This window comes from Tamandua tetradactyla, chromosome 16 (genome assembly GCF_023851605.1).
Source record: "Tamandua tetradactyla isolate mTamTet1 chromosome 16, mTamTet1.pri, whole genome shotgun sequence".
Classification (NCBI taxonomy): domain Eukaryota; kingdom Metazoa; phylum Chordata; class Mammalia; order Pilosa; family Myrmecophagidae; genus Tamandua; species Tamandua tetradactyla.
In genome coordinates, this window is record NC_135342.1 from 32,201,048 (window position 1) to 32,215,728 (window position 14,681).

The following is a 14,681-nucleotide window of genomic DNA, read 5'->3' on the forward strand; positions in this document are numbered from 1 at the left end:
CATTAAGAGGCTACACTGTTTGGTACAGGTGCTAAAATTTCAAACCTGCTTATCCTGTCTACTTCGACCAATTTATTAAGGCGGCATTAGACAGATACCTTAAAAAGAAAAAAGCTAAATTGAATTCCATATACTATTTAAACACAATCAGATAATCTATCCATAATTATAAAGAAAATAAATCTAACCTTTGTAAAAAGTTTCACTGGATCATATCCAGTTGATTTAGCCCATTCCTTAGTGGAAATACGTTTAATGTCACCATCTTCATTAGATGCTCTAGCTCTAGCTTCAGCTTCCATTGGTTCCCCTATAAAACAGACATCATTTTATTTTCAACTGTATACCTTTGTGTGTCAGAGGTGAATGGCGGCGTGTAGTCATTCAGGGAAGTACCTAGATAGGACATTCTGAGTTCTAGGAGAAAGGAAAATTTAACAGGTTCATCAGCATCTTTCTCTACCTCACATTCTGAAGGCCATACGCAGTCTAAAGCATAGACTTACAGTCAGATCTGGGAAAAAGTCTACCATTAACTAGATCTTCAGGGAAACCATTATTTCACTACAGAACCACCTAGTTTCTAAAACATCACTTTATAAATCAAATATGTTAAACACATAATGTATTAACTAGCACATAACAGCAACAAATTTTTTCTCTTAAGCTACAAAAATTAAATTAGCAAAAGATAGTAAACAAAAAGAAAGCACATCCCAAATACTTTACTCACAGGCAGCTTCAGGGTCAGCTCTGTCAGGAGATACTTCTTGATCAGCATCTTCTTCCCCAAACAATTGGCTATAATTTAAGATTAATGAATATTTATGTAAAACAAAACATTTTATACAAATGTGTTTTTTCCCCTACCTTTTTCACAAACACCTAATTCAGAGTAATATAACAAAGGTTTAGCAGGAATGAAAAATGGACAATTGACAAATGATACTCTGTAAATTTAAAAAGTAAAAAAAAGCAAGGCTTAATTTAGTAGTTGTTGAACAAACACAACACCTGATAACTATACATGCAGAGCACTGCTCTAGGTGCAGGAAACATAGCAGTGAACAAGACACATTGCTTTTTCATGACAGTATATAAGATCTTAATAACCAATATAAAAGCTTTTTAATCTAATCATCTTAAGAAAACTGTTTAATTATATGTAAGAGCGAAATAATTCTCTAACCCTTCTTCATGCATAACTTATAAAAATTTGGTAAGGAACTCCTTTACACAGTTTAAAAAAAAACACAAACGAACCCACTATAATCTCAGCAGCTCCTGAAACATTTTACAAGAAAATATCGCTTCTCAAAGTAGTTGTATCAATTTAACAACAGCACATAATCCCTACAGATTCACTTTCTCTCCAAATTTAATATTTTATCAAATTAATGAGTGTAAAATAGCATTTTACTGCGGTTTTATTTTCAATTTCATAAGCTGGTCATAAGATTAAATATATCTTTATTTACTGCCTTTAAGTGAAATACCTGATCATATATTTTTGTGTCTTTTTCTTATTGATTATAGGAACACATAAAGATCACAAACTTTAACTATTTCCTCTCATAAGGCTGATTTATGTATCACTTGAAATCTTCTGATCAAGAGATATATTTAATGGACTTGAATGTACTAATCTTTTCTTTCATGGTTAGCACTTTATGTATATAAGAAATCATTTCCTACTTCTGAAGATAGAGTTTTGCCTTTCACATTTAAATATTTAATCCAGATGGACTTAATTTTGTTAGGAAAAAAACTGCTGTACTTGAAAGTGAGTAAATGCTCACTCAATTTTGGAGAAGAATTTATTCACGATCTTGCAATAAGTAGAGAATGAATCTTTTTTCCAACTGTCCTTGACTTAATCCCTTCTTATCTGTTATCTATAATGCAATCTCCATCAATTATCAATTTTCTTGATATATGAGGGTTTGAGTCCGCATTCTATATTCTATCCTGGTGGTCTACTTTTCTGTCCTGTATCAACACCCTATTATCTTCAGTTTATATTAAATTTTGATTATCTGTTAGAGCAAGTCATCTCACCTCTTTTCCCAGTAGTGGTCTGCCTCCTTTTAGGCCTTACTCTTCTATATAAATTTTAGAACCACATGCTCAAGTTCCAATAAAACCCTCTGATGAATTGGAATTACACTGAATCTGTAGATTAGTTTGGGGAGAAATGACAGTGGTAATACTGGGACTTCCTATCCACAAACACTCTCTTTCTATTTGATACTTATGTTCCAACAGCTGCATTAATTTTCTATTTTGCGTCAATTATCTTAAGCTTTCTCAGGTCTTGTTTACTTTATGATGCTTTTAAATTTAGTTATCTTTTACAGTTAACAATTTTTTGTTATATTTTCTGACTGCCTGATATTGTATATAAGAATGTGATTGGTATTTTATAATTATCTTTTAGTTGGCAATGCTGGCACACTCTCATTATTCCTAAGAATTTCTAGATGCTTTGAAATTTTCCATGTAGATAACCATATGCAAGTAAGTCCTTTTCTTCCTTTCCCAATTATTATTCGTATATTTTCTTTCTCATGTCTTACTGTGCTGGCTAGGAACTTCATTACAAACCGAAACAGAAGCAGCAGTAACGGGCATCTTGCATTCTTCATTTCCAAGGGAACTCTTTAAAATTTTTACCATTAAAAAAAATGCTTGCATTAAGTACATGGATGGGAGATGGCAAGAGTTTATTGTTAAGTAGGGGAAAGACGCTAAAATTATCCGTATGATAATGGATTAGAATTGGAGACATCAGTATGTCTCATCATGTTTAACTTGATAAACAATCACATATAGAAATATCTACAAAACTGTGTATGTACAAGGGTTACTACAAACACATCTATTTTTTTGTCAGCTGAGAGGGGACCTACAAGAAACCACCGAAACGTTTCAGTAGCAAGAAGCACACCTAGTTTCCAGAGCTTAGTTTCTAATATCATCCTCCAATAAAAGGAACAAGTGTTTTGAAGAAATGGCTGATTCTATAACAGGTACAATCTGAGCAACAAAATAAAGTAGTATTGGATTACAATCACAAGTATAATTAAATCCATGAAGTCACACTGATATGAACAATTTGAATAAATTTTGCATATTTCCAAAATAAAGCTGGAGCAACTTGTAATGCCAGAAAGTAAGGAACTGCACAAAGCAAAACCACAAAGCATACACATTGGTGGGGTATGTCAAACAAACACAAGAATCAACTGAAAGCTCCCGATGGGCAAAGCTGAAACTATTTGAGCAACAAAATAAAGTAGTATTGGATTATAACCAAAAGTATAATTAAATTCACGATTTCATACTGATATGATTTGAATAAACGGGGGAAGAGGAGACAAATTTCCCATGCAGAATATTTCAAATAAGTTATGTAGATAATCCATGTCAAAGAGGAGGAGCCGAACTCCCCACTCTATGGGTGCAGGCTGTGCTTACTGGCTTCCTTCCAGAGTGTACAATATGAAAAGGAGGAAAAAGGTTTTACAGTGGTCAAACCTGACAAACATGACCTCAGCCAAGTGAATGATTCCAACATCACCAGTCACAAATCATGCTCATAGAAATATCCTTGATCTGATGTAATATAAATGGTACTTCATCTTTGTGGCCCAATAACCCATAACTCAAGTCTTAACCATAGAAAAATATAAGATAAGTTCCAATACTGGAGCATCCTACAAAATACCTGATTAAATTCCTCAGAACTATCAAGTTCATCAAAAAGAAGGAAAGTATGAGAAACACAGCCAAGAGAAGACTAAAGAGACACGACAATTAAATGTAATCTGGTATCCTGGATGGGATCCTAGAACAGAAAAGGACATTAGGTAAAAACCAAGGAAATCTAAATAAACTAAAGACTTATTTAATAATATTGTATGAATACTGGTTCATTAATTCTAAAATAAATTCCATACTAATACAAGATATTAACAATAGGGGAAACTGGGTGCTGGGAACTCTGTACAATCTTCTCAATTTCTCTGTAAATCCAAACTGTTCTACAAAAACAGTCTATCACACACAAAAAAATACTTGCCAAAAAAAGATATGAATAAGTAAGGTTTGCAAGTGTACTTCTTAGTGAAAATTCTCAAGCTTTTCACTTATATGCATATTTTATTTAGACAATACCTTTTATCAGGTTGAGGATGTGCCTTTCTCCTCATATTTCACTAAGAATTTTTGATGAAAGGGTATCTCCTGCTCAATTTCATCAAATGCTGTTTCTACGTCTATGCAGCTTATATATTTCTACTTAAGTTTCTTAATGAAGTGATGACAATTATAGACTTTCTAATAAGTAGGCCATCCTATAAATTCCCAGAACAGATACAACACAGTCATGATATACTTTTTATTTCATATGATTCTACATTTGTTACTATTTTCAAAGAGGATTTCTGCAACTATTATTTATGAGTGAGACTGACTTGTAGTTGCTTTTTCTTATGCCATACTATCCATAAGGTTAGAATAATCTATTCCTCGTAAATTTACTGTACCATATAGGCTTGGTACATTATTCAGGAGACAGTTATAGTACTATTTAGGTTTTCTATTTATTTTTGTGTCTTTTTTTAAGCTTTTATTGTTTGTTTAGTGAATTTTTTCAGTTCATTAAAATTTTAAATATATTCACATGGTCTTACCTTTTTAAATCATTCTAATCTCTACTATATCTGAGATTATGCTCTTCTTATTCTTATCTATTCCTTCTCTCATTTCAAACCTGCTGGTTTTATTTTTGCTCTTATCTTGATTATATCTTTCTACTAATTTCTCTGAGTTTATTTTGTGGTTCTTTTTCTAACTTAGGTTGGATCCTTAGCTCAGTGTTCCCATTTTCTTCTTTTTTTAATTCATGTATTTAAGCCTATAAGTTTCCTTCTATCTACCACATTTCAGTGCATCCAAGTTTCATATGCAGCATTTTTACTACTATCCAAAGTAATTTAACTTTCATTATTTGTTTCATTATAAAACAAGTGGGTTTCATAATGTTTTTAAATTTCTAAATATGTAGATTTATATTTATTTAGTTATATGTCCACCGCCAATATCAGAAAAATCTTCCAAAATGGTTCATGGCACACAATAGGCATGTAATGACTATCTGCTTAATTAAATTTAACTCAAGAAATCTGACAAGAAAGCTACCAAAGTGTTCCTTCACCATATTTAAAAGAAATAACGCTCATTTTAAGCATACTTTTTCTAAGACATTTAAATTAAAAAATGACCCCATTCCCCATCATCAGTTCTCAAGAACAAGCCCAGAAATATATACACTCTTACTTGAACAAATACTTTGCCCAAACAATACAATGAATAGGTTCTGAAGGTGTGTTACGAATTGTGCAGCCAGGAAAAGTTCTCTGTGTTGGTTTAGGATGACATTCGTAACACTCAGTCACACCCTGCAAATTCAGGAAATGAGAAAAATATAAATTTCATGATGTGGTTATATAATAATAAAATTCCATTCATTCATCTACATTCCAACTGGATTTTATATCATCAAGGAAACTTAAAAACATTTGACTCCAAAATAGTTATTTTACAGACAAGGAAACTACAATGTAAAAGCTAATTGAAGGCAGGCCACGGTGGCTCAGCAGGCAGAGTTCTAGCCTGCCATGCGGGAGACCCGGGTTCTATTTCCAGTGTCTGCCCATGCAAAAAAAAAAAACTAATTGAATCAAGCAGACTCTCTTTTCATCTGAGGAATTCTCAACCTCAGTTTTAATACACAGTGGTGTCCCAGGATTAAAGTAATAAGATATGTAAAGAATTGTCTTTCTAATAATAATGAACCAAAACCTGAAAATATCTGAATATAAATTGAATGAGATTCTGGGTTTTCTCCATAATACCATTTCTTATGACTCCAGCCTTCTAATGTTTTCTAAAGGTAGCTACACCTCATTGTATCAGTAAAAATGAGTATTGCCTTGGCCTGTTCAACAGATCCTGAAGGCCTCCGTTGTTTTATCTAAATTTAATACACATTGCAGGGTTAAACAACCTTTGTAGAATGATTTTAAGTAATCTTTCGAAAGTAACAGTCAAAATAAATAAAATGGAGACATACTTTTTAGCATGTATAAACTGCCAAAAAATATTTTTAAAAAAACTGCAAATCTTAAGTACAGTAGAATTACTTCTTCACAGTCTCAAAATTAGCAAAATGATTCCTCAAATATACCTATAATGTTTAATTTCTTAAAAGAACTAAGAGAAAAGATCTGAAGAGGAAATGAGCCACAATGTTGAGATCTTGCAGAAGAAGGTTATGAGTACACAAGATATTCATTCTATTGTTATCTCATTTTATCTCAATGTCTGAAATATTTTATAAATACACCAAAAAAAGTTTTCAAGGTTCTCTTCAGATCTATGAATTCAGACTTCTTTTTTTCAGAAGTTTACCATATATTAACTATTGAACGTAGTTCCTTATCAGTCTAAGGACTGGAAAACAAGCTAAATGAAACGAGGTGGCAGAGTTAAAGGTCTCTTTTGCCTGTACCTTTTGAGTACCTTAAAACATCCTAAATTTTATATGTGCACAAAAATCCTTATGTTTAGGGTATTAACCTGCTCATCTCATACAAATTCAAAGTTTACTTCTTTCTTCCCTAAGTTTCCAAATAAATATATTTTTTTCTTCTCACAATTATTAGTTCATATTCTCATTTTCTCATGCCTGAATGGCTGGCAAAGGCAAACTGACCATCTCACTTCCAGTCTCTCCCTGCTCCAAGCCATTTTCTCAAATTCATCTTCCTAAAGCAAATTTATGCTCAAGTCATGCTTTAAATAAATATTTTGAAAGTAATAAAAATAAATAAACAAAAGAAAGCTTTTCTTTACCTTTTTAATAACAGTTACTTGTCCAAGATAACCTGCAGTTCCACTCTCAATAAGGGGGACATCAGCTGCTAGACACATCCTATTAACATGGTTGCGGGCAGCTGGAAGAAAAATACTAGTCATCTAGAGTTTTGGGGGGAGATAAAAATCCCAAACTCCCCCAAAACAAAAAAACAGAAATTAGTTACCTTTAATTAGGATAACATTTACCCAAACTACTGATTGTCTTTATATGTAATTTTTTCTTTCTTTCTTTTTTTTTTTTTTGGCATGGGCAGGCTCCAAGAATTAAACCCGGATCTTCAGTATGGCAGATGAGAACTCTGTCACTAAGCCACCTTTGCACCGCCCTATATGTAATTTTAAAATTACTGTCAATGATAGACATTTATGCAAAATTCGTTTATTATAAACATAAGGAATTTATATCACAAATTTATTCTATGAAAAAGATCCCTAGGTGAACACCCATAGAAATTTAATTTTTAAATTTCAAAGTGCCACCCTTCTCTTCTACTACTGTATCTACTCTATTAACCTAGGGTGAAACACTGTTTCAATGTGTTCAAAGTCCTTAACTTACTATCATCCTAATATAATTATCAGAAACATATAGGAGTGAGTGAAGAATATGGAATATCCTTACAACTATTAAGTCGATTTAAGTCTAGGAGAAAAGAAGGAAGTCTGATTCTTTCCTGTTTTCTTTTTTTTTTAGTACTTCTGGCCCAAAATTAACTTGAACATAATAACTGATGATTTTCTTTTAAAAGGTATATTTTATAAATAATAGGGGGAACAAATGTTAAAATAAATTTAGTTTGAAATGCTAGTGATCAATGAAAGCGAGGGGTAAGGGGTATGGTATATATAATTTTCTTTTTCTGTTGTCTTTTTATTTCTTTTTCTGAATTGATGCAAATGTTCTAAGAAATGATGAATATGCAACTATGTGATGATACTGAGAATTACTGATAATATGTAGAACGGAATATGTTAATGTTTTTGTTTGTTGTTAATTTTTTAAATTAATAAATAAATAAATTTTTAAAAAAGCTGTATTTTACATTCTTAAATGAGATTGTTTCTGGGCAATGGTGGCTCAATGGCAGAGTTCTCGCCTGCCATGCTGGAGACCCAGATTCATTTCCTGGTGCCTGACCACGCAAAACAAAACAAAAAAAGAGATTGTTTCCTAAGTAAAAATTTTTCCAAAGAAATAAAAATCCAAATATATATTAAACTGCAGTTTATTCACTGATAAACCCTGCCAAATATCCAACCTAATTCACTTGCCAGATGTACTCTTACATGTGGAAGTAATTACAAGCAAGGATACTACTTAAATCTTTACCCTCACAGCCCAGACACAGATTTGCTAAACAATACTTGATTATATGGAATAACATATAATGCATGTATCTATGTCTAAATTGTGTATATCTAATACATTTCAATTTGATAATTTATCTGAAGTAATTTATGAGTCACAGTTCATATTAACCTCAGCACCTTGTTGCTTCATTCCCCAAACAGTGGTTATCAATCCTGACTGCACTACAGAACAATCTGGGGCATTGTGAAAAAAAATAAGTTCAGCACCCATTCAGTCTGCTTTAAATGGTCTTGGGTAAGAACAAGGCATTGATATTTCTTAGGTCCCATGTAAATGAAGTCATTGTGTCACACTCCCCTTTATTCAGAACTTTTGGAAAAAGAGCATGGTATATAGTAGCAAAATTCCTGCCTTGAACCAACCAAGGTAAAACTGCAATTGATGGGCAATCTTTAAACCTGAGTCCATTTCTCTTTTGGCCTGTCAATTCCAGCTATTTTAATTAATAGTATATTTGTAAACAGCCTTGATGTGGGGGAAGGTGATATACTTTAAAAGTATTTCAATAATCTCACCTCTGTTATCTAAAGCATTCATAACCAATATAAACTGTCGAAAAAATTCCACATTATAGTCGGGGCTACAAAGCAAAACAAAAAAAAAGTCACCAAAACAGAATAACAGGGTCTAAAAAAGCATAATAAAGTAGTAATAGTGCAAATATAACTGGCATTAGGGGTTTCTATTATATAGACAGTAATTAAAGAAATTATTTCCCCCAAATTCCTATGAGTGACTTCAGATCTTTTTTGGCTAGCTACCCAAGGCACAAGAACAGGATCTCACACTGGCAGAAGGATGGCATAACTTCACTAGTCCCACCAGGCCTTCTCCAGGCAAAGTGCCTGGGAACACACAGAGAGCACATTTTCCCAGGATATGCTTAGCCTCTGGCTTTACCTCATGTGGTCAAGATCAGGCAAGGTTCAGGTCCCTAGGGTCCATGCTTTTAGCAGTATTGGGAAAGCAATACAGGGTAAGGGTTATAGAGCTACAGTGAGCTTGTGGAACAAACATTAAGAGAATAAACTGGAGATACAAATTCCCTGGAAAAGTGAAAGACTTCCTCTAATCCCAGCACCCCAAACAAATTATTTTTAATACCATCTGCTTCTGAGATAGAGAACAACGATAGACAAGGGATAATTTAGGCCCACGGTTTCTTTGTCCCAACACTTCCAAATTATATATTTAGTGTCTATAGCTTTATTGGGATCACAGTGTATTTAAGTACTGTTAAAGCTAATACTCCATTTACAATTCCTAGTGTTTTACAGAGTCAAAAAGTCCATAATAAACAGACTATTTGGGGAAGGAACTTTGTAAACAGTAAAGGGCCACAACTAAAATCAATCAGAATAAGAGAAATATATTTAGAAATGTTTGATTATATCTGAATCATCACTTATAAGGATATGTCATAGTTTAAGATATCACTTTTAAAACAACCGAAGATGCTTTAGCTGATTTATTAAAAGTACTAAAATATCTCACTTATCATCTAAACCATTTAAATTGTACATATAAACTACAAAAGAATGCTTTTTACATGGGCATAAACTACCACATTATAATAATTCTATTAGAGCATTCCACTTTTTTAAAAAAAAGTAGAATGACTTCGAGCTCATATATTTGGCCAATAAAAATACCTTATATTTTAAAAATTAAATTAAAAAAATCATGGCAAACAATTTTACAACATAATAATTAAAGCATACTTCATGATGCTGTCATGGTAGGCTACGATATTAGCTTTCGGATAAAACTGCAGCACACTTTCTTTGGCAACCTGGAAAAACAAACAACACTAAATTACTAACACTACATTTCTATCTGTATCTGAAATCTACTTCTGGCAGCCCCTTAACCTAAATTTTCTGTAACACACACTCTAAATTAAACTGTCTGGATAGCTCATTTAAACAACCCAAACACATAGAGCCCAGAATGGGAATGAGGCCTTGTAATTCTGTATAACTTACTGTAACATCCAGAGTCATCCTAGACTATCGTGGGCTAATAATTAAATGTATTGGCAAAGTCCCTCGAGGGACTAGAGAAAAAGTATGGAAATACTACATTTTCCTATCTGGGAAACTCCTGATACTCTCTCAAATATTAGGGACTCTCAATAAAATAGGCCAACCCCTTGATTTTGAAGCTTACCCTTACAAAACGTATTTGTAGTGGACAAGTTATGACTACCTATAATTATGCCTAAGAGTTGTTTCAGGAAACCTCTTTTGTTGCTCAGATATGGCCTCTCTCTAAGCCCAACTCTTCAAGGAAAATTATTACCCTCCTGCCTACGTGGGACATGACATTCAGGGGTGAAAGTCTCCCTGACAATGGGGGACATGACTCCCAGGGTTGAACCTGGCCCTGGCACTGTGGGATTGACAAGGCCTTCCAGATTAAAAGGGGAAAAGATAAATAAGAAAATAAGGTATCAGTGGCTAAGAGAGTTCAAATGGAGTCAAGAAGCTATTCTGGAGACTACTCTTACACAAGCTTCAGCTAGATATTGCTAATTGCCATGGTCTGCCACACCCCAACTAACATTATTCCTGTTAACCCTACAGAACAATTAAGACTCTGAGACTCTACAGAAGTTTCATGTACTAAAAGTTTACTTTCCTGAAACCTATAACCTTCAGAGGGTTCCTAAGCTAGATAAGTTCTGAAACCCAGAAGGGCCAGCCTCTCCAAGAATATCAACTAATTTTATCCTTCTATTTTGTATTGCTGATATCCCTTTTCAATATGAAAAAGTTAGAATGGACATAGCTCAAAGACCCCTATAGATTGGGAATAGGATCAAAGGAGAAGGAGGAGTTATAACAGAGAAGATAGGATTTAACAAACGAGTATGACTGCTGAATCACTATAATGATATTTCTTTTAGCCTCCACAGTTTTGGAGCAGCTAGAAGGAAAAACTTGAAAATGTGGAATGGTAACCCATAATAAACTCTGAAATCTGTTCTGTGACTACGTGTTAAAATGTACTTTGAAAATAATAGCCTTTTTTTGTATACATGTTATATTTCACAATAAAAACTTTTTTTTTAAAGATAAGGTAATGAGTTTAGAGTCTCAGAGGAGGCTGTATTCTTTTAAAGGGGACAGCAGCATAAGCTTAGCTTCTCTTGCACCAACTTCTGGGGGTGATAAGACCAAGGTACATAAGGCTCAACTTAAGTAAAACAATCAGAAGTTTAAATAAGAAGGGGGACAAACAGTCCCAACATTTACAATATTACGATGGAGCATTCTATTTCCTCTTAGACCAAACTAGGAGGTTATAATCTTTAGTCCTTTAACTCTCTGTATTTTTATTCTCCACAATCCCTCAGCTAAAAAGAGATAGTTTATTCTCTCCCTTCTAACCAAGAATTAATCTGATACTATAAATAGATCCATCAAAAGGCTATAGAGAACTATAAGGTTACCTGTGCCTTTGATCTTCCAACATGCTTCTTTTGAAACAAAAACTGCCTGTTGAGGTTGCTGACATCAATAGTATCCAGATCAATCTACAAATGCATAAAACCCAGATAAATCACAGTTTTTCTGTTACATTTGAGCATTATCACTCGCTTCACCATCCATGATCCAGAACTTTGACATCTGCTATACGAGCTCAGAAAATGTTTTTAGGACATACCAAAATTGTTAATTGGCCATAATTTCTTAACGCATGCACATATACATACAAAAAAAAAGACCAAAGTTTAATTCCAGACATAACTTACTCAAAGATATTTCAGAAAAGGCTTATTTTTTAATTTAATCATTCTGTCAAATATTTCAAGAAATCCCTTAGATGGCATAAAATGTATGTGTAATTATTGAAAATTCACTATAGTTCATTTCTCTATTAATTCAATTAATTATACTTTTAAGTCTAATATACTAAATTGTGCCCTTTCCTTTTTAATGATACTCCACAAAGATTTATTTAATTTTTGCTGTCTTCTTTATTCAAAAGTTTTCATCCATACACAACTTCATTTACAATTATTACCTGAGGACTGTGAAGGGATACTTTTACACATAGCTCAAAAAGTGTTGGGTTTAAAGCCTTATATAAATGCAGCTTAAAAATAAATATGTGAGTGAGGGAAAGATCAAAGGTGCTGGTGGAGTTATACAGAGAAGATAAGATTAACAAATGATTATGAATGCTGAATCATTAAATTGATATCTCTTTTAGACTCCAGTATCTTAGAGCAACTAGAAGTAAAAACAGAAAATTGTGTAACTGTAACCTATGTCAAAAACTCTGCACTACATTCTACAACTAATTGCGGTGCTGTACTTTGAAATCTATTGCTTTTTTGGTGTATATGTTTTCACACACATTCACACACACACACACACACACACACAAAGAAAAAAGTCAATTATGATAAAAAAAAATTTAAGCCTTCTAGCCTCCTATATTTTGGAGCAGCTAGAAGGGAGAATGTGAGATCATATAGGAGCCCATGACAAACTCTGGGATCTGTACTGTAACTACTTATTGAAGTGTGCTTTGAAAACTTTTGCTTTTTTTATCTCTTTGCTTTGTATATATGTTATACTATACAATAAAAATAAATATAAGAAAATGATAACGGCAAAAAGACATTTTCATTTCATTTCAATGTACTTTTATAAAAAATAATCAAATGTTCTAAATGTGAAGCTCCCCAATGATTTTGGCTGTAACTTCTGAAATTTACCAATATATAACCACCTAAACATTTTTTAGTTTTACTTTTTAATTATAAAAATTAAACAAAATAAAAAGGGGCCAGCATTTATTTTTTCAGGTGTCCAAATTTACTGCCTCTTCTATTATAAAATAGTTCTTCGATACAAATATCAGTAGTAACCAGCTAACGCACAATGATATTTGGATTTGTGATTCAGAATTGGATGTGAAAACTAACCCTATTTTTTTTTGCCACCTCTACTTTCTTTTCATTTCATTTCCACTACACCTTAAGACACTTCAAGTGCATCCAAATTCCTAGTCACATTTCTAGTCTAAGTCTACAAAAGAAAAACTTGACTCAAAATTACAGCGGCTCCCTGCCATGTACACCAATGACATAAGTTAAAAATCTACATATATACAAACAAATAAAATAACAGAAAGACAAGCTCAGAGTATTCAAACAGTAAGCCCTTAGCAGAAATACCAAGAAGATGCACCTTTAACTTTAATTAAGGTACACAACACTTTAAGGTACACGAAGTACATAATAATTCGGTTCGATCAAAACTTCATTCCCTCAAAAGAGGGAGAAACAGATTATCTCAATAAAGAACAGCTGGGTTTAAATTTATTTAAAGCAAAGAACTACTACATGCTGACAGTTCTGACATAAACACATACTCTCAGCGCAGAAGCACGAGACTGCACACATTATTTCAGGTGAATTTTGTTGAGACAGCAAGTGAAATTCTAACGAGCATCTTTAATATAATAAGCTGTATCTCTGGTGACATTAACAATGACACACGCAGAAGGTCTGTACTCAACGGAGAGGAAGGAGCGCGAGCCGCGGAGTCCTCTTCTTGCTTCGTGATCCAGGGCAAGCTACTAAATCCCATTGCATCTCACTCTCCTCATTTGTTAAAAATAAACAGGGATGAAAACAGCGTTTGCATCCACCGAGTGGTAGAGAAGATTAAATGCGTTAATAGGTGTAAACTGCCCGGGACCGAGCCAGGTTCGCGACTAGGGCTCAGTATGTGAGTTGACTGCTATCAATGCCATCCTCTGCTCTAGATCATTATTTCTCAGTTGGGGTGACATCTAAATTGAACAAACTATCCACAAGATACTCAATCATCTCCCGCCTCCCCTTAAAGCTGGGGAACTGCTCTAAAGCGAAAAGACACGAGGCCACTTCCACGTCCCAGAGTCGCCACCCATTGGTGCGGTCCGGGAAGCGGGGGGCTGCTTCGGCAGCGCGGCCTCCTCGGTCCCAAGAGGGCCGCGAAGTGCTGCCGAAGCCCGCCCAGCCCTTACAGACCAGCTTCTTCCACGCCGGTAGCCCCAACCCACCGGCCTCTCGGCCCGCCCCCACCTCCCCGCCCTCCGGGCCCCGAAATCCTGGCCCCTGCCCCACAGCCCGCCATTCAGTCCGCGCGCTCTGAGTCTCACCAGATCGATGTGAGAGAAGCCGGTGAGCACGAGGTTCTTGAGGAGTTCGCAGCCGATGCCGCCTGCGCCCACAACCAGAACCCGGCCCCCGGCCACGGCTTCGGCCAGCTCCCGGGAAAGCCCCCGCGACAATGCCATGGCGGGACGACCACGAGCGGCAGCGGAGGCGGAGGCGGAGGCGGGAGAAATAAGCGGCGGCCGGAAG

The 14,681-nt window shown here is 34.6% G+C and overlaps 1 protein-coding gene across 2 annotated transcripts in view; it reads right to left on the reverse strand.

The window, feature by feature from the left end:
* Window positions 1-14,664, reverse strand: part of UBA2 (ubiquitin like modifier activating enzyme 2) — a 34,231-nt gene extending 19,567 nt beyond the window's left edge. Inside the window, exons 1-8 of one of the 2 annotated variants that reach the window (XM_077132201.1) lie at window positions 14,477-14,664; window positions 11,769-11,852; window positions 10,036-10,106; window positions 8,830-8,894; window positions 6,919-7,019; window positions 5,341-5,462; window positions 734-801; window positions 189-310 (exon numbers count right to left, since the gene is read on the reverse strand). In XM_077132201.1, coding sequence (XP_076988316.1) covers window positions 189-310; window positions 734-801; window positions 5,341-5,462; window positions 6,919-7,019; window positions 8,830-8,894; window positions 10,036-10,106; window positions 11,769-11,852; window positions 14,477-14,614 — 771 coding nt within the window. In that variant the 5' untranslated portion in view covers window positions 14,615-14,664. Of the gene's footprint in view, window positions 1-188; window positions 311-733; window positions 802-5,340; window positions 5,463-6,918; window positions 7,020-8,829; window positions 8,895-10,035; window positions 10,107-11,768; window positions 11,853-14,476 lie in introns of those variants that run through there. The other variant, XM_077132202.1, reaches the window with a different exon arrangement.
* Between the last annotated feature and the right edge of the window lie 17 nt (window positions 14,665-14,681).